This window comes from Petromyzon marinus, unplaced genomic scaffold (assembly GCF_048934315.1).
Source record: "Petromyzon marinus isolate PM22_M1 ecotype Great Lakes invasive population unplaced genomic scaffold, UKy_Petmar_22M1.pri1.0 PM_Scaffold_24, whole genome shotgun sequence".
NCBI lineage: Eukaryota > Metazoa > Chordata > Hyperoartia > Petromyzontiformes > Petromyzontidae > Petromyzon > Petromyzon marinus.
Window position 1 is genome coordinate 744,117 of NW_027423213.1, and position 27,634 is coordinate 771,750.

A 27,634-nucleotide genomic window follows, 5' to 3' on the forward strand; every position below is an offset into this window, starting at 1 on the left:
TCAGAGCAAAAACAACTTTAATGCAAGAAATGAACATTCCACAATCATTAAATTTCGATTTAAAGCTTTCGTGACTGCAGGGATTCGTATTCTTGGTTATTTCGGGAAAATTCTCACGACGAAATGTCGTGAGTGTCTCCACAGGTTCCTCTCGATGCAGCAGGATCGAGGTGATGGCAGCGCAGTCTGGCAGGGACAGCCTTGTGAATGACAGGTCTATCTCAGTCATGGACCGAGTGGCATCACTCATGGACTTGCGGTCGTGCGGCTCGTGCACACAGTGCAGGAGACTGATGAGCCTGTGTTTGTCAACCTTCTGATTTTCCATGTTGTGATTGAGCCACTCGATTATTTCCTTTTGAGAATCTGCAGATGGAGGATCCAAGATACCCTCAAAGAACATCCATGGAGTGCTTGATGCTAGTCCACAAAAAAACCTCTGAAACACATCAAACCTCCCATCTTTGCTGTCCTCAATAGCTTTGATTATGTCACTCACTGGCCGTGTTGAATGTGTCAAATGCATGGCTATTGCTGCAAAGAATTCCTGGATTGTTAAGTGTGAAAACGAATAACAACTTCCTTATTCTTAGTTCTTTCGGTAAAGTCACGTTGAAGGGAAACAACAAAATAATAAAACGTGACTTTACCGAAAGAACTAAGAATATGAATTACTGCAGTCACGAAAGCTTTAAATCAAAACAACTCCCTTGTTTAATGCCCTCACATGTGAACACTTTGTTGATGAATGTACTTCCTAGTTCAGAAGAACTAACAACACACTCTTCTAGATCTTTTTGGCTGAACACCTGGATGTTTTGCTGAACCCCTTTCAGAGCCATATTTGCAAGAGACAATAAAATTTCCTTGGCTCCGTGGCTGCCACGTCCATGGTGTTCTACGAGCCCAAACACGTATTGTGTGAAGAGGTCGGTCATTGATTTGAGGATAATCTCAGAATGATCAGACTTTTGTAAATGTTCCTTCAGTGTAATGGCTGCTATATGACAGAATGAAGGGTTCTGGGACAATGTATTCACTGTTTCATTTTCCTGCAGGAGCTTGAGTACTCTTTCTGCTAGATTCCTATCTTTGTAAAAATTGCGTAAAAATTATATTTTATCCTCATGGGAAAACCCAGCAATTTCAACAGCTCGATCAACATTCACTCCACTCAGCTGCGCCATGGCAATAGGTCTGGTCGTTATCAAGACCGAGGCCTTGGGCAAGAGGTTTCCATTCACTAGTGCAGCAATGATGCCTTCTACTGTTGCCGTCTTACGTGGATCAGTGCAAGCATTGGCATAGTGAAGGCACTTTCCAAACTCATCCAACCCATCCATAACAAAAAGGGTTCTCTCTTGGTTTGCGTAAACCTCATCCGCTTTTTTTCCCAAACATGAGTGCAGCACAGAAAACAGCTCTGCGAGTGAAACCTCTCCAACATCATTTATCTCCCTGAACGTTATGAGCACGATGTGCTCAAAGCGTCGTGCAAACACTCTCTCACCTGACAGCAGGCTGTGCACAATGAATTTGCTCAACATGGTTTTACCGCTGCCTGGAGTCCCAACTACAATAACCAGTCGGGGGTGTGTTTATTTTCCAATGAGATCAAAGATATTATTGTAAGTCATCCCTTCTCTCTGTGCTCTCTTCATCAGCTCCTTGTGCTGTTTGCCTCTCGCTAGTAACTCGTGCTGCTTGGTTTCTTGATGGCGGTAGTAGGGAACCAGAATTGGCTTCACCATTCTCTCCAGCAAAAATACTGCAGGTTCTCCAGGTCGTGCGTTGTAGTCTCGTGTTAATGATGTCAGCTTCAGCAAGAATTCTCTGTAATCATCACCAGGGTTATCTAAATTAAACAAATCATTTAAAAAACAAATTAGTTTCATTTACACTAAAAAAACATTCCTATAACAGACAAATATGTTTAAAATAAACTACGTAAAAAAAGCATATTTCATCATGGAAAATGTATTGCCATCATGTACATCACAAATTATTGTGTGGACATTTTCCCGATGTGTATTCTACATATCTCAACAAAAATTTACCACCACTTGTCTTGTTTGTTTTGCATGTGAAACAAGATAGTACCACCACATTTGAAATTACGATGTACATCAGCATAATCCCAACCTAATGCTATCAATTTGTGTCTAAAATGCACTGCTGCCTTGTCCTACAATTATTATTTTTTGTTGTTTAGGATGTTGAATTTTACTTTATATATTTCACTGGTATTGGGGTTGTGTTTCCTTTTCCATTTCAAGCTGGCCTACATCACCTAGCAAGGGGGCTACACTGTGGTTGAGTGCAGTACACCAGGCACGGTCCTAGCAGCAGAGAAGATGAAGTGCTTTCACCTCCACAACAGCCACATGAATTACAGAATTCGTAGCATCCCACGTGTTGCATCGTAGGTTCACTTAAACTTCAAATAATCTGGTTACTGCATCATCAGCAAGCACTGTGGCATCCACTACATTGGGGAGTGTCGATTTCCAATAGCAAATTTGCTCAACAACTTCCATCTGCTTTCCAAGTAAACACTGAACCCAGAGGCGCACCACTTGGGCAATGTTGACCATAAGAACCGTGATACCTCTGTATCTGATGTTATTTTAATCTCTCGGGAATCATATATTCAGAGTCATTTAATCACGTCGACTTTTTTTCTAAATGAGAGGGATACAAATTTGACGTTTAATCTGGAGTGAATTATAACCAATCCAGTTTCAGTTTCATTTATTTTGTATAGCCCTGTGAGCCATTCGGCTCTTGAATCGGGTGCAACCGCAACAAATAAAAACAGGAAAAAGAAACATCTTAAAGTGACTACGCGCAAACAGAAAAATCCAGGAAAAAACAGCAAAGTCTTCCAGAAAAAGCACTGTATATCAATGCTGTGTGCAAAAATCCCAGTGGGATGCAAGTCAAACAATAACAACCATAAGACAATTTAGAGTAAAGTTATCAGTCTAACTCTGTACTACAACAAACAAATATGGCTAAACCAAAACGTTTTCGAAATCACCAAAAGAAAGCTATAAAAGCAATGGAACAGTGATCATAAGAACTGATTGAAATTTTACAATAAACGATATAAATAACATGTACTACCAAACTTTGCAGCCATAGCTGGCTGCATGAGTCACTCCATAACAGCAGGAGTATCAGTAGGAGTGTCAACATTTTTAAAGAGTTAAGAGGATAGAGTAGGTTCCGTTTCATGAGTCAATGGCAATAAAAGGCTGGGTGTCCTTAGAAATAGCAGTGATAGCTAGTCAATATAAAAAAATTAGGAGTAAAAAATGTCCACAAAGGAGGAGACATTGTACTGAGAAGAGCAGATAGCCAAGGACGGAGCCATGTGGAACACCATAGAATGGGGGCTTCTGAACGGAAGGCAGTCCTTGCTTGGAAAAATATGGCTCACTTTTAGAGGGTGAAGCAGAAGCAGTGGGGAAGTGTGAGGGATGCCTGCGTAGCCATGCCGATTCAAGAGGATGAAGTGGTGTGCGGTATCCAAAGCAGCCCAAAAGTCAAGAACTAGAAGCAGCTTCCATAATTTAAAAGAGGTGGTCATTTACCCTGCATAGAGGAACAGTTTCAACGACATGGACTTGGTGGAATCTGGATTGTACCAAGTCATGGAGACCATGGCAGCAGATGGGTTTGCTGCCATGGCCACACATCTTGGGCTTCACACTTGAAAGAGAGCTTCATAGCTCATTATATTCTTTTAACTCAAATAAAATGTATGTGTTTGAAGAGGTTAGAGAAAATCACCATGTTGAAGTCTTTTGCAAAGAAAGGGAGGTGTAGGATAGGACAGAAATTCAGGAATGTTGGGGTCCAGTGTGGATGTAATGTTTTGATACTGACACACATTTCCATTATCCATCCATCCTTTCCTCCAAATTGCTGATCCCTTGTACATACCCTGCTATGGAATGGAATATGAATGTCCTCCTCCTCAGAGGGATGTTGATATGCAAGCTTGGTGCAGTTTGCGAAAATCAAATGACAGTTCATATCAGTTCTAAGCAATCTTTTACTTAAACTTGACAGAGACATGTGAATGGATATGTGAAGTTTAGCATCACTCACGAGAAGCTGCTCCTGGGATGGCTTTACCCGCAGATCTGCTCAGATCGACACCCATCACGTTGAGCTGCTGCTCATGTTGTGATATCCACTGAACCAAGGGAGGGATCTCGGATCTCAGCGGCACCAGCACGGCTTCAATGAATCTCATGCACACTTCTTCTCCCTTGTCGAGCACCAGGTCAACCAGGTCCCGTGTTCGTGCAATGGGGTCAGTCTTGCTTTTAAGGGACGCGTATTCACTGTACAGGACTATCCCTGCTTGTTGTGAATGGTCAAGCACTTCTGAAGACTTCGCCTGGAGGTATTCCTGCAGTTTCACTTTGTTGGTTCTAATGATCTCATATGCAGGATCTTTTGATGCCATCACGACAAATGCAGTCACCTGAAGAAAATGAAAACAAACCACGTATCACCTGTAAGCATAGTCGTGTAATTTTAGCCAGGTATGGGAAAGAATAATAATTATTATAATAAAATGCTGCTACTAAAATCTGAGGTCTTGGTTAGGTACAATTGTGACTTGAGGTATTTGATTGTGATTACTTTGAGTTATTTAAATTGTAATGTAAGCTTAAAATTGATATTTAAATTTATGTAAATACATTAAATAGCATCGAAACACCTTAGGCATCTCAAAATACTCTTCGGTGCAAGCATATGAACATTCATATGAACACAACACTACGAAAAAAAGTGAAATGTTAACCTAATTCAAAACACCACACAGGTTTAGCAGATTAAGCAGCTGCGTGACACCACGTGCTCACTGCCTCGATCATCGTGATGCCACGCAGACGGCTAATTGCGCTGTAATGTGCATTGATCGGGATAGCGTCACCTCTAGTTGAGTGACGATTAGGATGGAGGTGGAACGGCAGAGGGTGGGAGCCAGGTTTGATCCTGGGTGGTCCCTATGTAGTGGGCACTCCCATGCTCTCAATGTATGGGCAGGGGGTGCTCTGAAGTTGTCTAGCAGTGGTATGATGTCACATACGCTTCACTGAAATTAATTAACATGATCTTTGTAGAGGTGCAGTATGTTTGTGTGGGGAAGCCAAAACTTAAAGTACACGCATGAGGCAGAGTCAGTGTTACTGTGATGTTCATTATGTTACCTATGTCATTGTTTACCTGTGTGGCTATCAAACCGTGGGGTTTACGTGTAAAACAAATGCCAGGTACCACGCCATAAGCCCCGTGCTGAGCCAGCGCTATTCCGATTTCGCATCCATCACCTTAAAAGTATTGTATACCTTTAAAGTAGTTTAATTAGCGATTTAGTGCTGTTTTAATTTATTTATTACATAGCACGTGCTCGACCCTACCAACTCACACGCGTTTGGTGGGGGGGAGGGCACCTACCAAGAAGCCCGAAGGCCTGCTATCCTAGGACCCTGAGGACCCGTTGACCCGCTCCCCTTGTAAGGGCCGGGACTGAGCTGGCCAGTGGTCGGACCCGTACCTTGGCTGGGTTGGGTCAGCATAGCCTCCCCTAGGTTCCCTGTAGCCGGAGGGCTGACAGCCGTAGTCCCAGTGATAGCGCATGCTAGCCCAGAGGCCATACCTCCCCAGGTAGTGTTAGGGACCACTAACATTACTGTACTGTACCGTTTATTGTAATAAACGTGTTGCCTCTACGGATCGTCTCTACTCTCGTCAAACCCATTACACATTGTCTAACACACACACACACACATCGACTGACACAAACACACATCGAATCACGCACACACACAGCGACTTACACACACACACATCGACATATACACACAATCGACTCACAGACACACAACAACAACCGCCATTGGTCACTAAGTGGCGTTGACGTCACCACGACGCTTGTGCCAGGCCATGTGCACCTTGAGGCCACGTGAAGTGTCGAACACCCGCTAGCAGGAGGTCACGGGGCAGACCCAGGTGCCACGGGTCGACTGACTGAGATGACTGAGATGACTGGCTGATGCACCACCTGTGCCACCTGCTGTGCCAACTTGCTGTGCTTTAGCCACCCGGCGCTCCGCTCGTTGTTGTGAGCGTTGCTCCTCCGCCCTCCGTTGTTGTTGGAGGGGACTGCCTCCTACTGCCCAGTAGCGTCCTTCACTTGCCTCCTCCACTGAGGCCGATCTTGACACCGCTGGTACCAGTCATTGGCAAGTTCACTCAGCTCCACGTCCTCCTGTACCACATCACTCCATCTCTACTCTAGCCCGTGCCGCGCCATTTTAGCCCCCTCTATCCGGCCAAACAAAAGCTGTTTAGGCATACAGTGGCTGGGAATGCGGTCTACATGACCAGCCAACGCAGCCTTGCCCGCCAGAGGAGCTCACCGATGGTACTTTGGCCACATCTTTCAAGGATTTGTGAGCTCTTCACAAATCCTAGACTCACACACACATCGACCTACACACACACATATGTACTTACACACACAGAGATATCGACTAACACACAGACATATCTACTATCACATACACATCGACTCACACACACGCACACACACATCGACTTACACACACCGACTTACACACACATACATAGACTCACAAACACATCGACCTACATGCACACACATTGACTTACACACACACATGAACCCACGCACACACATCGACTCACACACGCACATAGAGCCACACACACATCCATTTACACGCAGACATATCGACATACACACATACAGCGACTCGCACACATCAACGCACAAACACATCAACTTACTGTTAAATATTATTTTTTTATACGCACACACCATGCACAAATGTGTAATGACAATGTGGATCGATAGTGAGACAGTATGGTTCCCCGGGACCATGGTTACTAATGGACGAGCTAATGATGATTAATGAGACAAGCAAGCATTGACAGGGTCACGTAACGGGAAGCACGGGATCCATTGGCGGGAAAGTGTAATAAGGTTGGTGATCGGCAGGGCCAGGTGTGGTTAGGAGAATTCGGGAATGAGGGCGTGGCCGGACCGGGCGAGGATAAGTAGGAGCGCGAACGGAGGCTTGGGGCTGCTTGGTTTGGGGAACTGCCGTAGTCGTCGCCTTGGATTGGGTCGTCTCCATCGCCTGCGAGTTGTCTAGAGATTGGAAGCTATGTTGTCTCAGAATAGAGTTGTGTCAATACCCAAGTGTACGGAGTCACTCGCGGTTACGTGTTGAATTGTCATTGGATTTTATTCTTAATAGATATACAGAAGACAAGACAACGTCTCTGAGAGCTACATTACACATACATAGGTCAGTTTAACATGTAGGCTTTCGCGACCAATATTATTCATCTTCTTTGGTTCTTTCGGTAAAGTCACGTATAATGAGAATAAAATAATAAATTGATAAAATAAAATAACACAATAATATTCTCACGACGTTTTGGCCACAACACAAGCAGCCTTCATCAGGTGAAGGGGACGAGACTGTCTGGAGGACAGCGCTGGAGTGAGAAAGCCACGCTGAGCTCACGACCTTTAAGCTGTGTGAGAAGAAACAAAGCGCCTTGACAAAGGAATTAACATATAATTTAGCATTGAAATGGCTGAGTGATTAGCTTGTGACTGGTCACAGAAAAGGCTATGTTAAAGTTAAAGCATACACATCCGCAAAGGCACCCCTTGACAAAGGAATTAGCATAGAATTTAGCATTGAAATAGCTGAGTGATTAGCTTGTAACTGGTCACAGAAATAGCTATGTTAAAGTCAGAGCATATACATTCACCGAGGCAACTAGTACAAATCAAACAGGAGAATTTAGCATTGAAATAACTAGGCGAATTTAGCATTGAAATAACTGAGTGATTAGCTTGTGACTGGTCACAGAAATGGCTATGTTGAAGTTAAGGCCTACACATCTGAGCTATTCACAGTAACTGGGTATACAATACAATTTATAATGAATACTATATAGTGAACCAATAAAAATGCTAAAATATAAATTACCTCAATGTTATCAATACACTCTATATTCTCCAATCAGCTAAGCTACCAACAATAAGTTGTTATATATCACAATGCTATATGGCGAAAAATGGGTGGATTCTTACCCTTAACTTTAGCAACACGGATAGCTATGGGTCCCGTTCAGACGGACGAGTTCATCCATGGTCAGAACAGAGGAGGGGGAGAGAGACAGCTGCGAGGCACTTTTATACTCCATGTTGTAAACCATACCATTAACCGTGGTGTGAGAGGTATTAAGAGTCAATGCCAGCGAAAGAGCTGCGGTCTGAAGGTCTGGGCCAAAGGTGACGGGCGGAGCTAGAGGGTACGTGCGAGAACAGTCGAGAAGGTTCTACGATGGGGCGTGTCCGGAGGAGCTTGCTCCGCCGAGGAGAATATAAGGACAGGCAGTCAGAGGACTCTTGGTCGGTGTGGGAAGCCTGGAGTCCGGACTGCGTCATAGCCAACCTCTACTTGCCAACAGCCACGTGGCGGCTCTTCCAGCGAAGCCGCCTCTCCTCCCAGCACGCCGCTAGTCAGCGGCGGATGCGGAGCAAGAGGGAGACGCGCTGCGATGGTGGAACAGAGAGGGTGTGCGTCACGGCAGAGAGAGAAAGAGTGAAACCATCCAGAGAGAGAGAGATAGCGGAGCTGTGCAGTCATTTTATAAAGAAAGACGCTGGTCAACAGTTGCCGTGGAAGTGCTTTATTACAACTGGAGTCAGAAGTGGTTTTTCTAGAGACAAGAAAGTACAGCAGACAACGAAATGTCCAAGCATCTCAAGAAGACGAACCCACCTGTGGCATCTTCCGACGACGAGGCGGGGACCCAGGACCCCGGGATCCGAGGTCGCGGTCAAAGGAACCACGGCCAGTGAGCTCACCACGCCAGAGAGGGACGGCGCAGATGCGGCATCTTCGCCACAATAAGTGGAGGAGCAGCTGGACTTGCTACAGACGGTGCGTCTCCAGCTGGTGTCGCTTGTCGCGTCATCTACGGTGACAGGATGCCCACAAGAGGTTTTTCTGAGGTGTTGACGAGTAGAGGCTTCGGGATGGAGCCTCGGAGGGTCCCACTGCGGAGTCAAAGGCTGCCATTGTGGGCGCATTAGTGCTGTCCGCCATTACACACGCTGCGGAGACCACGTGTCGGGATGCCGCCATCTTGGGCAGAGCTTTTGGAGCGCGGTACACTGGTTGGAGGAAGAAGCCACTCTGCCGACCATTTCGGATGACGATGCGCTGGCGATGTTTTGATCGATTCCTCCTGAGAAAAATAAAACGTTGAAAGATGTGTATGCTGAAATGGCTGAGGTCTAAGAATCACCTTCCAATACTCGACGAAAGTTCATGCAGCGTAGGCGGTGGAGTTCCGAGTCCCCCTTGCCTACCGTAGTGCTTTGATGGCGTTGGCTGTGGCCACCAACTCTGATGTAAAGCAATAAGTCCTCGACTCTCTTGTTATGGAAAGAATGCTGGCTTTGGCAAGGGACATGGGGGTGGTTCTACCTGTTTGCCACAGATGTCTCGATGGGCCGCCAGATGCTTGAACGCGCACGAGAACCTACAGCGTTGGGCCCAGATAGCTGCATGGACTGGGAATCCTAGTCGCGATGGTGAGCCGATGGGTTGGTCACCAACCAAAGTTGTCCACATTCCGGACGATGCGCCTTCTGAGGGTGATCTTGTGGTGGCTGTTCCTCGTTGGAATCGATGACGGGGTGATGCTCAACGTTGCCGGGATTCATACGGTCCACATCGGGGTGACGACTGGGCAGTTTGACGGCCTTTCGTCACCTGCTTCAGGTGTGGCCGGTTGGGCCACTTCGCGCGGGATTGCCGGGGTTGCCCTTGTTCTCCAACTCCGCCTGCTGCTCTGGCTCCAACTCCTCCATTGGTCCAACATCTTCTCATGCAGGTGAGTCGGTATACACCGGTTCCTGGCTTAATTCGTCACCTCAGGCATCTCATATCACTGATCAGGGTCGTTCGAAACGTGATTCGTGTACTGTTGCTAAGGGTTGGCCCGTTTCAATAACGCAATGGAAAAAGCTGTCAAGTTGTATGGTCGTGGCGGCCGCGGGATCCTCGATGGTACCTGGCTCCATTCAGGACATTGATGTTCACGTCTTAGTGGATACAAGGGCTTCCGCTACAATCATTTCTGATGTAATTTCTGCTTTTGTCCATTCCTATTTCACGAGTTCGACCAGCCTTTGACGCTTGCGTTGCTGCTAATGGGGGTAGCATGGGCATTATCGGCCAGGTGGATGCCCACATCGCAATTGGTAATGTTGCTGCGTCAGGGCCGGTCTTGATTTCGAGGTCCTTAGCTGTGCCCTGCTTGTTAGGCACTGATTTTCATGGGAGGATGCCTGTTAAAATTATCGTGGATCAGGTGTGTCTGGAAATGCCCTCCGGTCCAAGCTGTTTTTCCTACCATCTCCGCTCTCACGTTCATCACTGTGCGCTGTCGTGCAGGCGCTAGCGGACATCATGCTTATAATTCCGCCGGGTTCCCAGATGCTGGTGCCATTGCGTTATCGGAAAGGGATCCGTTGCGATGATGCGGCGGCTGGGGTCCTTCTGACCCCATCTAATACTGCGACCCGGAGTCTGACACTTGTTGGTGCTCAGACAATAGTTCGTTCTGGACAGGCCCCGTTTTTGCAAGTTCTGAATGGGGTTCTGGATGAGGTTGCCGTTCCTGCCAATACGGTGCTGGCTCATGCCACCACCACCTTTACGGACCACGACGAGGGTGCGTCGCGCTGATTGGTTGGGGCGACTCATTCCGCATCCGTTTCAGATGATCGATGGATCGCGGAGTTACGTCGAGAGAATGTTATTGTCTTCCGACCAACGCAGGGAGTTGGGTGCTCTTCTATGCGAATTTACTGACGTTTTCAGTAAAGACGATTTTGATTTGGGACGTATGTCCCTTTTGTCCCACCACATTTACATGGGTGAGGACATCCTTTTTCGTCAGAACTCACATCGGTTGAGCCCTGGGGAGAAGGAACACGTGCAGCGCGCTGTGAATGATATGCTGGCCGCTGATAAAATTTCCCCATCTAACAGCCCTTGGGGCGCGACAGTCGTACTTAAGAAAAAGGACAGGAATCTCAGATTTTGCGTGGACTTCCGATAACTGAATAAAGTTTCAGTGGCCGACACGTATCCGATCCCGCGCATGGATGACTCCCTGGATGTATTGTCCCGAGCGCGGTATTTCTCGACTCTCATTTTGTCTTCCGGGTTTTGGCAATTGCCCCTGGATGACTCGTTGAAACCGAAAACCACGTTCCGCACGCCTCAGGGACTCTTTCAATTAAATTGCCTTCCGGTAGGGTTGAATGTAGCTCCTGCTACGTTCCAACGCTTGATGGAGCTCGTCTTAGCTGGCTTGCAGTGGGACACTTGTCTCATTTATCTGGATGATGTAATTGTGCTTAGTCGCACGTTCGATGATCAACTTCGACGCCTGCGCGCCGTTTTTGAGAGGATGCACTCCGCTAACCTCAAATTAAAACTAAAAAAAGTCATCTATTGCAAAATTCGGTGCGCTACTTGGGTCACGTAGTTCGCTCCGATGGTATTCCATGGATCCGGCAAAGACTGCCTGTGTTCGCGATTGGCTGACTCCAACATGCGTGGGGGATGTACGCAGCTTCATCGGATTCATGTCATATTACCGTCAGTTTGTGCCAAATTTCACTATGGTCACTAAACCCCTGCACGCGCTGACTGCAAAAAATCTGAGATTTAAATGGGGTCCGGAGGAGGAAGCGGCATTCATGGCCCTTCGCAGTCGCTTATCCGATGCGCCCATGCTCGAATATCCAAATTTTTCCTTGCCGTTTAAATTAGATACTGATGCCAGCAACATGGGTATCAGCGCTGTGTTATCACAATCAAAAAACCGTGTGGAGAAAGTAGTCGCTTATGGCAGTCATGTCTCCAGCGGAAAGCCACTACTGCGTAGCGAGAAGAGAACTTTTGGCCATTGTTTACTGTGTGCGTCAGTATAGGCCTTACCTTTACGGCAGGAAATTCATTGTCCGCACTGACCATGCAGCTCTCCAGTACTCCTTGAAGATTGAGCAGCCGGCCGGCCAATTGTCTCATTGGCTGGAAATTTTACGAGAATTTTCCTTCGAGGTCATTTATCACAAAGGTTTCCATCATTGCAACACGGATGCGCTATCACGATTGCCACGTGCTTCCCGTTGCGCATGTTCTTCTGGAACAAGTCGTTGTATGCCGGTCACTTCACCTCCATGAACTGTCATATCTGCGGTGGATGATTCTACGATGCACGCTACTCATGTGCCGGCTGCCAGCGTCCTGAAGCTCTCACGCTCCGTGTGGGTGCGCGAGCAGCTGAAGCATGATTCCTTAGCTACTTTGCGGCGTCGAGCAGAACACACACGACTTTTCTGCGTTCGATGACAGTGGTCGATTGGCTTTTCATGATGGCCTTTTGATGTGGAGGGAGGATATGGCAGATCGATTGCGAATTTTAGTCCCCGTTGCTCTCCGTGATGGGTTGGTTCATGTGTCGCATAGTGAAAAATTGTTGCACCTCAGTGTTCAAAAAACCTTGCTAACGCTGCAACGAGATTACTTTTGGCCCGGCATGATGGCCGATGTCTCCAAACTTTGTTCCTGCCCTGATTGCGCTCGGCGGAAACCGCCGCAGCAGAGGTGTTTTCCGCCATTGCAATCCATTTCGGTCAAGCGCATCAACGAGACTGGGGCCCATTCCCAATCACTCCCAGAGGTAACAAATATCTTTTGGTAGTGTGAAATATTTTTCTCGGTAGCCAATACCATGGCCCTTGCCTGAACAATCGGCGTCCTCCATCACTGATGCGTTTTTGAAGGTGCACGTTATGGACAAAGGTGCTCCAGAACAATTACGTATGGACCAAGGTCGCAATTTATTTATTTTATAAATTGCTCCGTGACGTCTGTCATGCGTTGGGCACTAAAAAAATCAGGACGTCGCCATACCATCCTCAGATCGACGGGATGGTCGAGCGGATTAACCATACTCTGACCGCCATGCTTTGCCACACTGTCAATTAAAAACAGGCCGATTGTGACTTACACGCACCGAGCGTGCTCGCCGCATATAGAATGGCCCCGTATGCTTCCATGGGATTGTCACTATTTTTCCTCATGTACGGAAGGGAAAACATGCCACCTATTGATACCAATTAGGCACGACTGTTGGGGGCGCTAAACGGACCCTACCTGACCATGTGCAGGACTCTCTGCACCAGATTTCTGAAGCACGGGAGGCAACTAAGGTTAACACTACTAAAATGCAGGCTCGCAACGAGGATTGTGCACGCAGGTCCAGCCGCGACATGCCGTGGTCCGTCGGCGACCGGGCCTGTCTTCATTGCCCTTAGGTGTCTGTTGGCACCTCTCCCAAACTACACAGTTCGTGGCACTGTCCTGTTCAAGTGGTTGAGGTTAGGCATCCACAGTGCGTGCACATTCATGCAGGTCGCCGTCGTTGGTTAATCCACCTGTCTCGGTTGAAACCGTCCATCCCTCCGCGTGTTGCTTCGTCATCTCCAAAAATTGGCCTGCCGGGGTTTGATGAGTCCGACGAGCCAGAGCAGTTGCAGATTGATCCCCCGAGGGATTGTTTTACCGCCCACAGCACATGAACCCTTGACTGCTGCTAAGGACGACAACCCCGCCTTATCCAGCCCGCAGCAGCAGACTCTACCACCATTCCGCCGACTGCCCTGCCTCCTGCCGAGCCAACCCATGCAGGGCCGTTCTATGATGCCCCGATATCGTTAACGTTCCACATGTGCCCCCTGCCTGTGTTGGGGATTCGGCTTACTTCCTTGTTCTTGCGTTCATTGTCGTTCATGTTCTCTTCTTTGTTATGTATGCTCCAAAGCTCGTTGCCACCAGGATTGTGTTGCTCCTGCCATTACGTATTCAGGTTGATTCCTAGCCGGGACGGCTAGTCTTTTCATCATGGGGGGGGGGGGTGATGTAGTAAGAGAGCGCCATCTAGGGGACGACGAGGGGTATCTGCCTAAGCCATCATTGGGAAATTAATACCCAATCGGGAGTGTGGGATTCATCTGGGCCAAAGGTGACGGGCGGAGCTAGAGGTTACGTGCGAGAACAGTCTAGAGGGTTCAACGAGGGGGCTTGCTCCGCCAGGAGAATATAAGGACAGGCAGTCAGAGGACTCTTGGTCAGTGTGGGAAGCCTGGAGTCTGGACTGCGTCATTGCTAACCTCTACTCGCCACCGGCCACGTGGCGGCTCTTCCAGCGAAACCGCCTCTCCTCCCAGCACGCCGTCAGCCAGCGGCGGATACGGAGCAAGAAGGAGACGCGCTGCGGCGGTGGGACAGAGAGGGTGTGCGTCACGGCAAAGAGAGAGTGAAACCATCCAAAGAGAGAGAGCAGAGCTGTGCAGCCATACAATAAAGAGAGACGCCAGTCAACAGTGTCATGGAAGTGCTTTATTACACTTACATTCATACATAGAGAACAGACAGTGATGGGTACAAGAGAATCAGGTGGATGGCAAGAGAGACAGGCTCAGATAATTGTACCAGGAGGGAATAAGTGGCCTCCTAATGAGTCATGGTTGAATAAGGTATTAACACATTTTTCAGAAGTCACTTGGCCACTAAAGATAGCTCAACGAAGCGGCTTACCATGTGGAAATTTATAGCAGAGAAATAATCTAAGTAATTTCAATGCACGTTTCTAAATGTGGAGGGAAAATCCACACGACCATGGGGATAACTTCAAATTTCATCAGGGTCGGGAATTAACATCTCGCCACCACGGCGACCCATGATAGGGGGTGGCAGGCAGAAGTGAGACCAGTGAGGATTTTCAAGACGGCGAGGGTGATCTTGTATTTGATTCACAAATGAATTGGGAGCCAGTGGAGGGGTCATAAACAAGACCGTAGCTTTACCAACAAAACAGGCAAAACAGAACAAATCGAGAACTGTGCTATGAAAGACAAGACTCTCAGTTGCTGGGCACACTTGATAAAAAGCGACTTTAATTGCATTTAACCATTTACAACGAGATAAGTTCCACTCCAGTATATGGTCATTATAAGCTCAGGCTTCTACGTGGGAATGAGTCTCATAGGCAACACCATGTAGTGAAGGGAACAGTGGGGGTTTATCACTCCCTCATGTGACTGACTGGGCACGAGCAACAGACTTCAGCCCCTATTGACAATGTCTGTAAATATGGAGGTAGGAGCCAATCGAGTCAAAAACAAAAACCGTGACTTTTAAATCGACACTTTCTGTAAAAATACGATTGACCATCTAATACAGTGATGCAAAGACCAGTAAAGTGACCAAGGCCACCAGGTACTGTACCAGTATGCCGCGTCAGATTAACATAGGGCGCCGTGGTGGCGAGATGTTATCTCCATTTCCTGGTATGCAGGAGGATGTGGGTTAAATCCCATCCCTGACGCCTGCATATCTGGAGTTTGCAAGTTCTTCCTGTGGTCGCGTGAATTTTTTCTAGGTCCTCCGGGTTTTCCCTTCACATTCAGAAGCATGTGTTTTGATTATTTGGCCGTTTACAAATTTCCACATGACAAGCCAATTCGTTCAGTTATAATTTGTGGATAGGTCGCTTCTGAAAATGCGAATAGCTCAGTGGATTTTACCTGGTAAATAAATTCGTTTTGTTTGTTTTGAACCTCACGTGACAAACGCCAAATCCAACCAACACGCCCAGTGCAGAGACGCATTGAAAAAAAGCATAATGCATCAGAATGAAGCAGGAGACATCTCGCCAACTCATATATGCATCAGAGACAACTAAAGAAAAAGTCAAATCCACAACCAGACCTGGATATGATAACAAAGTAATGCCCTGCTGGATATTTGGCACCCTAAGCCCTGTCGGTTGTGTGTTTTTTTGCTTTACCATACTTCACCACGCTGGCGAGTGCAGGTTGGTGAAGCGAGGGGGGCAGGACTGATTCATTTGTCACTCGCCTCTGATTTTAGTCCAAGGGTTCGTAGTGCAGTGCGCAAAGCACTGTGCAATTGTTCCACCCCAGATGCCATGGGCATCCTTGCGCATGAGACATTCAATCTCAATATAATTTTCTGAACTAAAAAATGCAAGTGCATTTAAGGAAATCAGAGAAATGTGAAACTGCCAAGACACGGTGGGCAGGTGTGAGACACAATGGAATAAAATTATGAATCACGACTGAACATACACGCCAAGCACACCATGGTGGTGCTCGCTTCATCCACCCAGCTTGAGTGTGATTCCTTTCCAGCACCTAACTCGTGGCTCGCTATGGAAATCGCTGCGTCGGTGTCCGCTCGTGCAGCTCCACGTTGCCTACAGCAGACGTGCGCTCCCTACAGAGGATCCACGGTCGCGCGTCTTCTATGCCTACAGCAAGAACAGCCGCCATTCGCCACGAAGTGGCGGTGACGTCACCACGACGCTTGTGCCAGGCTAGGTGCAAGTTAAGGCCACATTAAGTGTCGAACGCCCGCCGCCAGGAGGTCACGGGGCAGACCCAGGTGCCACGGGTCGACTGACCGAGATGACTGAGATGAGTGGCCGATGCACCACCTTTGCCCCCTACTGTGCCAACTAGCGTCGCGTCTCTACCCTTCGTTGTTGCTGGAGGATTGACTCCAATTGCCTAGGAGCAGTGTCCTTCACGTGCCTCCTCCGTACTTACAGCACGAGCTCCAACACAATCAACCCCCATGTAGCTCCACAGACTGGTGGGCAAGTGCTCCCATTGATCCCCTATGAAGGTCGGCATAGTACACGAGGGGGTAGGTGGTCAAAACAAGGCCAGATCGCCTTTGTGTGCGCTGTTTACACACCGCCCCAGGTACTCATTTGAGTTACACGCACACTGACCTCCCTACACACACACGTGCTACGCCATCTTACACACACAGAGACATTCATACACAAATACAACATCCCCCGTGTAGCATACACAGGCGGTTTATAGTCTGGACCACCTACCCACCGTCCCCCACGCACCACAAACTCCCCACACTCACCCACGCTGTGCAGTGTCACACCACCCACCGTCCCCATACTCTCTGGTTCTATTGGGTAAAGTCACGTAGGTAAAAAATAAAATAACAAAAATCACAACGTTTCGGCCACAACACAAGCGGACTTCATCAGGTGAAGGGACGAGACTGTCTGGAGGACAGCGCTGGAGTGAAAAAAGCCACGCTCAGATCACGACCTTTAAGCTGTGTGAGAAGAAACAAAGCGCCTTGACAAAGGAATTATAATATAATTTAGCATTGAAATGGCTGAGTGATTAGCTCGTGACTGGTCACAGAAATGGCCGCGATCACAAGGTAATGCCCATCGCTTTCACACTCACTTCTGCTGCTGTATCTTCTCCGAATTCTAAACAGATTCTGCTTAAGGCCAGCCTATCTTTAATCTCAGAGAGGATAAGGCTACTCCGATTTGAACTCGATACTTTAGACAGGACTCTCCTACAAGCTCATTTAATGTTAACACAAAAAATATCACCTTCTGATTGGAATCACGTAGACAACATGACTGCTTCTTCTGCTGAGTCACTGTCAGTCAAATGTAACGATAACCTGATTTCTAAATTCAACCACCTATCAAAGACGAACCCAGTTCCACATATAACAAAACTAGATGTTAACAAAATCGTCATTAATCAGAGTAGCACCCCGATTTTGGACAATCTGAAAACAGTACTGACTAGGGGACTAAATTTTGCTGTCACCCCAAAACACATACCAGTAGATGATATCATCTCTCAGGTCGATGTAGCCCTCAAAGGCGTAGGACACATCCAAGCAGACGTTGCGAGAGCTGAAATAGACAATATTCTTAAGAATGCTAAGAAACCCATTAGTAACATCAGCAAAAATGAACGCTCTGAACTCGCGAATTTAAAAAAAACAGAAGTGATATAGTCATCCTCTCAGCCGATAAAGGCAACGCTACTGTTATTATGGATAAAGATTCATACAACAACAAAATCCAGAATCTGCTCAACGATGGAAGTTACTTAAAAATAAAAAAATGACCCTACTAATAGCCTAGCGATAAAAACCAACAAGATCATCACAAGTTCGACCTCCCTAATCGACCCAACTAAACGTCCCTCCCTAAAACCTTCTGCTGCAAGACCCCCTAGATTCTATGGTCTTCCCAAGATTCATAAAGAAGGCACCCCACTACGACCCATCGTATCCACGATCAACTCCCCTACCTATAGACTAGCCCGTTTTCTGTCAGATACCTTGCTGCCTTTCACTGGAAAGACCGCCTCAGCAGTGCTTAACTCAGCCCAATTGGTCTCTATGGTCAAAGACGTACTGTCCCCTGACAATATCCTTGTCAGCTTCGATGTCTCTTTGTTCACCAAGGTCCCAGTACCTGATACCATTGAAATAATTGAAAATTTGGTCCAACATGGACTAGACCCCGACACACCTGCACTGGTTAGGCACTGCCTCAACAACACCTACTTTACTTGGAATGGCTCCTTCTACAATCAAAATGAGGGTACCCCCATGGGATCCCCCTTATCACCAGTGATAGCCAATATTTTCATGGAGAAATTTGAATCAGACGCCATCCAGACTTCCACCCTCAGACCTTCCCTGTGGAAGAGATATGTGGATGACACTTTCATCATTTGGCCACATGGCCTCCCAGCTCTGAACCTTTTCCGACACCACATAAATTCTAGACATCCCGCCATCAAATTCACCATGGAAGTGGAGAAAGATGGCAAGCTACCATTCTTAGATGTTCTGTTTGAGAGGAGACCTGATGGCTCATTGGGGCATTCTGTCTACAGGAAACCCACCCACACAGATTCCTACTTGAAACCTGATTCCCACCACCACCCAGCCCAAAAGAATTCTCTCATCAAAACTTTATACCATAGGGCTCATTGCATTTCGGACCAACACCACCTAACCAGTGACTTAAAACATGTACACCTGGCCCTCAAAAGGAATGGTTACTCTGATCATACCATCCGCCAAGCTGTTTCTCCCTCCATACAGAAACAACCACTTGATACTCCGGTCAAAACCATCACACTACCATATATAGCAGGCGTTACTAAAAAGATTTCCAAAATTCTAAACAAACACAAGATCCAGGTCCGGTTCAATACAGTACACAAAATTCGTGATCTGATCCCATCCGTTAAGGATGCCATTCCTGACTTATAGTACCCCGGGGTTTACAAATTGAGTTGTACCTGCGGTGATTGCTATATCGGGGAGACAAAGCGACATGTCTCTGACCGAATTCGCGAGCACAAATCAGATTTGAAACAGGGCAATACGAATTCTTCTGCCGTGGCTGATCACTGTTACAACGCTGTGGGTGATCACGATATAATTTTCTCTGATACCAAGGTTCTTTGCAAACCCACGGGTTTTTATCAGAGATTTGTTCACGAGGCAATTCAGATCTACAAACACAGACACAATTTCAACCGAGAAGATGGTTTCAAATTAAGCAACCATTGGAAAGATGTTCTAAATCGAACTAAACATTAAACTAATTTCAATGGTACAGTATATTTTTCAAGTAGTGGTACCCCAAACTTTCGTAGCTCTAATAAATTACCTTTCACACCATCAATAGGTAAACTCCCCCCCCCCCCCCCCCCGCGCCAAACGGCAAGTCCACCGGCACGTACACCACCTCTTTTCTAAAATCGGCCAATCAAATGCTAATTGTTATGCTAATTTCTTTGTCAGGACACCTTGTTTGCTCGCACACAGCTTAAAGGTCTGCGGTCTGAGCGTGGTTGTGTTTCGCTAAATTATCCTGTTTGATTTGTACTAGGTGCCTCGGTGAATGTATATGCTTTGACTTTAACATAGCTATTTCTGTGACCAGTTACAAGCTAATCACTCAGCTATTTCAATGCTAAATTCTATCCTAATTCCTTTGTCAAGGGGTGCCTCTGCGGATGTGTATACTTTAACTTAGCTATTTCAATGCTAAATTCTATGCTAATTCCCTTGTCAAGGGGTGCCTTTGCGGATGTGTATGCTTTAACTTTAAGATAGCCATTTCTGTGACCAGTCACAAGCTAATCACTCAGCCATTTCAATGCTAAATAATATGCTAATTCCTTTGTCAAGGCGCTTTGTTTCTTCTCACACAGCTTAAAGGTCATGATCTGAGCGTGGCTTTTTTCACTCCAGCACTGTCCTCCAGACAGTCTCGTCCGTTCACCTGATGAAAACCGCTTGTGTTGTGGCCGAAACGTCGTGATTTTTGTTATTTTATTTTTTGCCTACGTGACTTTACCCAATAGAACCAGAGAGTATGGATCCTTGCAGTCACGAAAGCTTTAAATCTAAAACTCCCCATACTCACCCACGCTGTGAAGTGTCACACCACCCACCATCCCCCGCGCACCACAAACTCTCCGCATTCACTCTGTCAAGTGTCACACCACCCGTCCCCCACGCACCAAACTCCCCACACTCACCCACGCTGTGAAGTGTTGAGTCGCCCGCTTGTCTTGCCCCTGACACGCGCACACGCGGCCCGGCTCCCCGTGTCGCCTCCTCTGCTGCTCTCTCAGCCTCAAGCCACTGACGCCAGCAGTGGCACCAAAAAGTTTCCTCCAGTAACAGCAGGAAGGAGAGGGGAGGGGTGGGTGGTGGAGGGGTTAGGGATTGTTAGGGGAGGGGTGGTCAGGGGAGGGGTGGGGGGATGGGTGGGTGGGCGAGGGAGGGTGGGTGGGTGATGAAGGGTGGGTGGGTGGTGAAGGGTGGGTAGGGGGGAAGGTGGCTGGTTCTTCATGTGTGGGGTTTCATTTGATGTTTTATTAATTTATTTTAAATTAAAAATTGTTTTGCTCACGGTAATAAAGTTGCTCAAGAGTGGAACATTTTGGGGCTGAAAGGTAGCTCAGCTTTTAACATAGGAGTTAATGGGGTTATGATGAGTGTTCGACGAGTTTTTGATTATCAAGCATTTTCAACCGAACGTATCTCATTCGTTAAGTGAGACATGCCTGTGTTACATTGTACTGAGACAATGTTGGTTATTTTGATTGTGAGTTCCTCGCCAGGTGACTTGTCATTAGTCGGTGAGCTCACCTCACGATAACCACCAATGTGATTAGCTCATCTTTCACGCAACGTGTGTGATGCACTGATGCAGTCTATGACACCCATTATATATGTCTAGAGTGAAAGTTATTTGTTCCTAAAATAAGCATTGAGGTTGTGCTTATCTCCTGCTTACAGCCCTGTTCCGGTGGTGGTGGTGGTGGTGGTGGTGATAATTCCACGTTCCTATTTTTAAGAAAAGCGGTATTGATATCGTGTGGTGCTTTGTATGGCTGGGTAGACAGCGGCGGTGTAGCAATCATAGCTCAACGAGAATTTATAATTTTTCTGACCCCGGGCGACTTGCAAATGAGACTGACTTGACTTCACCTGACTGGAATTCCCCACAAAGTAGTGCTCACTTTATCGATCAATGAAGGATGATGGGATGAGTCAACCCCCACCAGGGTTTGAACTCAAAACATTCTGATTGCAAAGCCGCTTACTCTACTACTGAAATACCAGGAAAGTTAGGGAACATATAATGATTAGCATATTTAAAATCACTCTTAATATTAAATGTAATATCTGAGCCCCTTTGTCCCTCCACAAAATAGAACTCGTATCCGAGCTGATGTCGTCTGCATTATACCAACATGGCCACACCATAGTCCATGGCTTCCCTCTCACTGCTCCACTGGGAAATTCCCTCCCATCGTATTTGTCCTAAGTTCTTTGATAGATCATGGGTCAATGTCTTGAAACGTGTTGACTCTAATATATTACAACTTAAATCGTGCTCGTTGTTTTTTTTCGGTAAAGTCACGTATGTAGAAATACCATAAAATTATATTAAAATAAATCAATCACGACGTTTCGACCGCAACACAAGCGATCTTCATCAGGTGTAAAAAAACAAATCACGGAGGCAAATACAACAAGAAGATGAGAGACGAGAATTCAACAAACCTAAGAAAAAATATGTGATGCACAACCAGTCAGGTCAACAACACAGACACTTACCTGGTGGACCACGAATTTCAGAAGAGTGTTAGATTTCGTGTTCAACCTCTGGATTGAACATACCAGCATAGACAGTGAACAAATATGATGTACATGTCAGCAGAAATACATATACAGAGACACCAAGAGGCAAGGAGAGGAAAGACAACAGAGAAGCAAGGAAAAAGAAAAAGGGCCAGAAGGATGAACAGAAGCCTTAAATAAGAAGTAAAGGTGGGGGGAGGGGCCGGAGAGAGAGGGCACGGCAGCAGATTCGGGGGGAGGAGCAGGAGAAAGCAAGGGCTGCAACGCAGCAGAGGCGGGGGGGGAGGGGTAAGAGCAAGCAAGGGGTGCACTACGCTTAGGACAGAATTGTAAAGGTAACTTCCCCGTAGAAGTGTGTTAATAAAGAATTAAAGTTTTCGTGACTGCATAATTTACTCATTGTTTTTTTTCGGTAAAGTCACGTATGTAGAAATACCATAAAATTATATTAAAATAAATCAAATATTAAAATAAATTAAAAACCAATGAGTAATTTATGCAGTCACAAAAACTTTAATTCTTTATTAAATCGTGCTGTTTGTTGCTGGCCGCTTTGCATTATTGGCCTTTGTGCCTACACTCGGCAACAGCGATTGAAGACAAAATGCTGATTTGGTTTTGGCTATGAAGTAGTCTCACTCCCCACTTTGTGAGTGTGTGTACTGTTAAACGTGTAGGTGTGTATGCGTCCTTGATGTGCATGGTTATAACCCCCCCCCCCTGCATGCACAACTCACGAATCCAGTGAAAAACCACTCCCCGTGTTACGGTTACATTTTTACCCCAAGTTACATCGCATGCATTGCTATTAAAATCTCCGTTTTTCACAATATAACCCTGGCGTTTAGTGAGCGTTACTGCGAGAGCTTCTATTAGTGGCTCTCGTGGAAATCTGTCCGGCAGGGGTTATGATTAACAACGCGAAAAGCATCACTCAGTGGTGTAAGTGCAAACTCGCACCACTCATTTACACACACCCAAACATTCACAAAAGACAAAGATAGCTTTGTACAGGATATTGGTGAAATTTCAGTTCGTGAGTATTTATGTATATATTGAACTTTTTTCGCACCGTACGGTAATTGGAGGTGCAGGGTAAGAACAAACTAAACACAAAAAGCAGTTCTAAAGAAATTAGAGTTCAATCTAGATTTAAAAGTGCATAGCTCCCAGTGGCTTCATGATATCGGACGGAAGAGCATTCCCGACGGCCGCAGAAGAGCATTTAAAAGCGCGCAATGCAGTGACCATCTTTGTTCTATGGTGAGTCAATAGCTGCTGCGATGGTGACTGGGGTTCGCGTGATAGTGTATGCTCCTTAACGAGATCAGCAAGGTATTGTGGTTCATTTGTGGCAAGCACTTTGTGTGTAATGAGTGCGACCTTATCATCGATTCGTTCGGCAACAGGAAGCCAATGTGACCTGGCAAGCACTGGACAGACATGGTCAGATCTTGCACTACCGGTCACGTAGAGAAGTGAGTATATACTCTTTGGTTTTATTCGGTAAAGTCACGTAGGTAAAACAAATTAAAATAAAATAAACAATTAAAACACGACGTTTCGGAGGCAACGCAAGCTTCCGTCTTCAGGTGGGATCAGTCACAGCCAAAATCGCTGCACCAAGTGGCGAGGCTCTGGGAACCTAGCGCTTAAATACAGGTTAAGGTGGGGGGGGGGGGGTGTGGGAGGGGCCATGTAGGGGGACTTTAGTGGGGTGCGGAGCTGAGTTAATTCGTCTTTTGTTGTGTAGAGGGTGCGGGGGATGGGTCACTGTGTGTGTGCAATATAAACGGAAAGAGGCTCTGCCAGGCTGTACTGTAAGGGGAGGCAGTAGAAAAAAGGAAAATCGAAAAGTTCGGAAATAATGGTTAGTATACCACTGCTTAAAATTGCTGTTAGAAATAAGTTAGCGTTTGGTATGATTTAAAACATCTCTTCAGTGGTTGCTTAATTTGAAACCATCCTCTCGGTTGAAGTAATGCCTGTGTTTGTATTTGTTGTGTAGAGGGTGCGGGGGATGGGTCGCTGTGTGTGTGCGGGGATGAGTTAATCCGTCTTTTGTTGTGTGGAGGGTGCGGGAGATGGGTCACTGTGTGTGTGCAATATAAATGGAAAGAGTATCGGCCAGGATGTGCTGTAAGGGAGCAGTAGAAAAAAGGAAAATAGAAAAGTTTGGAAAGAATGTTTGGTATATCACTGCTTGAAATTGCTGTTAGAAATTAGTTAGTGTTTGGTATGATTCAAAACGTCTTTCCAGTGGTTGCTTAATTTTAAACCGTCCTCTTGGTTGAAATTATGCCTGTGTTTGTATATCTGAATGGCTTTGTGGACACATCTTTGGTGATAACCTGTAGATTTACAAAGAACCTTGGTATCGGAAAAGACAATCTCATGATCACCCATAGCGTTGTAACAGTGATCAGCCACAGCAGATGAATTCGTTCTGCCGTGTTTCAAATCTGATTTATGCTCGCGAATTCGGTCAGAGATATGTCGTTTCGTCTCCCCGATATAACAATCACCACAGGTACAGCTCAATTTGTAAACTCCGGGGTACTGTAAGTCAGGGATGACATCCTTTACGGATGGGATCAGATCACGTATTTTGTGTACTGTATTGAACCGGACTTGGATCTTATGTTTGTTTAGAATTTTGGAAATCTTTTTAGTAACGCCTGCTATGTAAGGTAGTGTGATGGTTTTGATCGGAGTATCAGGTGGTTGTTTCTGTATGGTAGGAGAAACAGCTTGGCGGATGGTACGGTCAGAGTATCCGTTCCTCCTAAGGGCCAGCCGTACCAATTTTAATTCACTGGTCAAGTGGTGTTGGTCTGAAATGCAATGAGCCCTATGGTGTAACGTTTTGATGAGAGGATGTCAACCCTGACTTACAGTACCCCGGAGTTTACAAATTTAGCTGTACCTGTGGTGATTGTTATTGTTGACGAAACGACATATCTCTGACCGAATTCGTGAGCATAAATCAGATTTGAAACACGGCAGAACGAATTCATCTGCTGTGGCTGATCACTGTTACAACGCTATGGGTGATCATGAGATTGTCTTTTCCGATACCAAGGTTCTTTGTAAACCTACAGGTTATCACCAAAGATTTGTCCACGAAGCCATTCAGATATACAAACACAGGAATAATTTCAACCGAGAGGATGGTTTAAAATTAAACAACCACTGGAAAGACGTTTTGAATCATACCAAACGCTAACTAATTTCTAACAGCAATTTCAAGCAGTGGTATACCAAACATATTCTTTCCGAACTTTTCTATTTTCCTTTTTTCTACTGCTCCCTTACAGCACATCCTGGCCGATACTCTTTCTGTTTATAGTGCACACACACAGTGACCCATCTCCCACACCCTCCACACAACAAAAGACGGATTAACTCAGTCCTGCACACACACAGTCACCCATCCCCCGCACCCTCTACACAACAAATACAAACACAGGCATTACTTCAACTGAGAGGATGGTTTCAAATTAAGCAACCACTGAAGAAACGTTTTAAATCATACCAAACGCTAACTAATTACTAAAAGCAATTTCAAGCAGTGGTATACTAAACATATTATTTCCAAACTTTTCGATTTTCATTTTATCTACTGCCTCCCCTTACAGCACAGCCTGGCAGAGCCTCTTTCTGTTTATATTGCACACACACAGTGACCCATCCCCCGCACCCTCTACACAACAAAAGACGGATTAACTGAGCTCCGCACCCCACTAAAGTCCCCCTACATGGCCCCTCCCACACCCCCCCCCCTACCTTAACCTGTATTTAAGCGCTAGGTTCCCAGAGCCTCGCCACTTGGTGCAGCGATTTTGGCTGTGACTGGTCCCAACTGAAGACAGAAGCTTGCGTTGCCTCTGAAACGTCGTGTTTTAATTGTTTATTTTCTTTAAATTTGTTTTACCTACGTAAAGATCCTGCAACACAAGATCGCTTGTGTTGCGGTAGAAACGTCGTGATTGATTTATTTTAATATAATTTTATGGTATTTCTACATACGTGACTTTACTGAAAAAAACAATGAGTAATCTATGCAGTCACGAAAGCTTTAATTCTTTATTAACACACTTCTACGGGGAAGTTACCTTTACAATTCTGTACTAAACTAATTGCGTCCCCTTACATTTTCCTGCCCCTCCCTCTTCGGCTGCTGCCGTGCCCCTTGCTTTCTTCGGCCCCTCCCCCTCCCCCCACCTCTACTACTTATTTTAAGCCTCTGTTCATTCCTCCGGCCCCTTTTTTCTTGCTTCTCTGTCCGTCTTTCCTCTTCTTACCTCTTGTGTCCCTGTATATGTATTTCTGCTATCTTATACCTCGTATTTGTTCACTCTGTATATGCTGGTATGTTCAACCCAGAGGATGAACACGAAATTTAGCACTCTTCTGAAATTCGTGGTCTGCCAGGCAAGTGTCTGTGTCGTTGGCCGACTGGTTTTGCATCACGTAAATTTTTCTTAGGTTTTTTGAATTCTCGTCTCTCATCTTCTTGTTGTATTTACCTCCGTGCAGTTTAACGCTCTCTATGTGTTGCGCTGATGTCACCCTATGTGCCATCTGTTTTTACACCTGATGAAGAGCGCTTGTGTTGCGGTCGAAACGTCGTGCTTGATTTATTTTAATATAATTTCATGGTATTTCTACATACGTGACTTTACCGATAAAAACAATGAGTTAATCAATGGTTCTCTGTGTGAGTGAGTCTATGTGTCTCCATGTGAGTGAGCCTATGGCTCTGTGTCAGTGAGACTTTGGCTCTCTGTGTGAGTGTGCTCTGTGAGTGAGTATATGGCTCTCTGTGGGAGTAAGTGGGTCTCTAAGGCCACCCCCATCTTGCTCCCTGCCCAGTGCGTCCACCTGGTTGAGCTGCAGAAGTCTATTGTCCACCGCTCCAGACCGCACAGATATCCGACGTCCACCTCCAGCACAGACACCGGCAGATTCTTAAACCTGGTGGTGGAAGTAAGGACACGGGAGGGGTAATAGTCAACCACCATTACCACCATTAATACCACCATTACAACCACCAAAATCACCGCTATCGTTAACACCACCATCAATATCACCACCTCCACCACAACGATCACAATCAAAATTACAATCACAATGCTCTTTGGTTATTTCGGTAAAGTCACGTAGGTAGAAAAAATAATAGATCACGACGTTTCGATCGCAACACAAGCAACCATCATCAGGTGAAAAAATATAGCGAGAAAGCTGCTGAAACACGAAGTTATATTGGCTTGAGATAAGCTCAGCCCAAGGGTAAGTGGGCGGGGCTAGAGGTAGAATTTGCATGTAAATACGCCACATCGTGGAAAAGGAAAGAGAGACACAGACACCGAGAGATCCACACACAGAGAGAGGCACACACAAAGAGACACACGAGAGACACATAT

General features: G+C 46.2%; 1 protein-coding gene across 5 annotated transcripts; it reads right to left on the bottom strand.

The window, feature by feature from the left end:
- On the bottom strand, positions 1-27,247 carry LOC142922998 (uncharacterized). Of its 5 annotated transcripts, none has more exons than XM_076063929.1 (4): positions 27,093-27,247; positions 20,594-20,729; positions 4,117-4,498; positions 1-1,855 (listed from the first exon to the last, which is right to left on the bottom strand). In XM_076063929.1, the coding sequence occupies exons 1-4, from the start codon at positions 27,239-27,241 to the stop codon at positions 1,599-1,601; spliced, it is 924 nt and encodes a 307-aa protein (XP_075920044.1). In that variant the 5' UTR covers positions 27,242-27,247; the 3' UTR covers positions 1-1,598. The 5 variants fall into 5 exon arrangements, 1 of the variants encoding a protein (XP_075920044.1); XR_012940466.1 differs by lacking the exons at positions 1-1,855; positions 4,117-4,498 and adding exons at positions 14,537-16,437; positions 22,185-22,232 and having other exon boundaries at positions 27,093-27,201; XR_012940465.1 differs by lacking the exons at positions 1-1,855; positions 4,117-4,498 and adding exons at positions 14,537-16,457; positions 22,185-22,232 and having other exon boundaries at positions 27,093-27,201.
- Between the last annotated feature and the right edge of the window lie 387 nt (positions 27,248-27,634).

Coding starts and splice junctions, on each gene's coding strand:
- LOC142922998 (XM_076063929.1), bottom strand. CDS start 27,241: ATGGTGGTAATGGTGGTTGACTATTACCCCTCCCGTGTCCTTACTTCC. Junction 20,730..27,092: donor GACTTCTGCAGCTCAACCAG/GTGGACGCACTG, acceptor CTGTTACTGGAG/GAAACTTTTTGGTGCCACTG. Junction 4,499..20,593: donor CTCAACACTTCACAGCGTGG/GTGAGTGTGGGG, acceptor CATTTTCTTCAG/GTGACTGCATTTGTCGTGAT.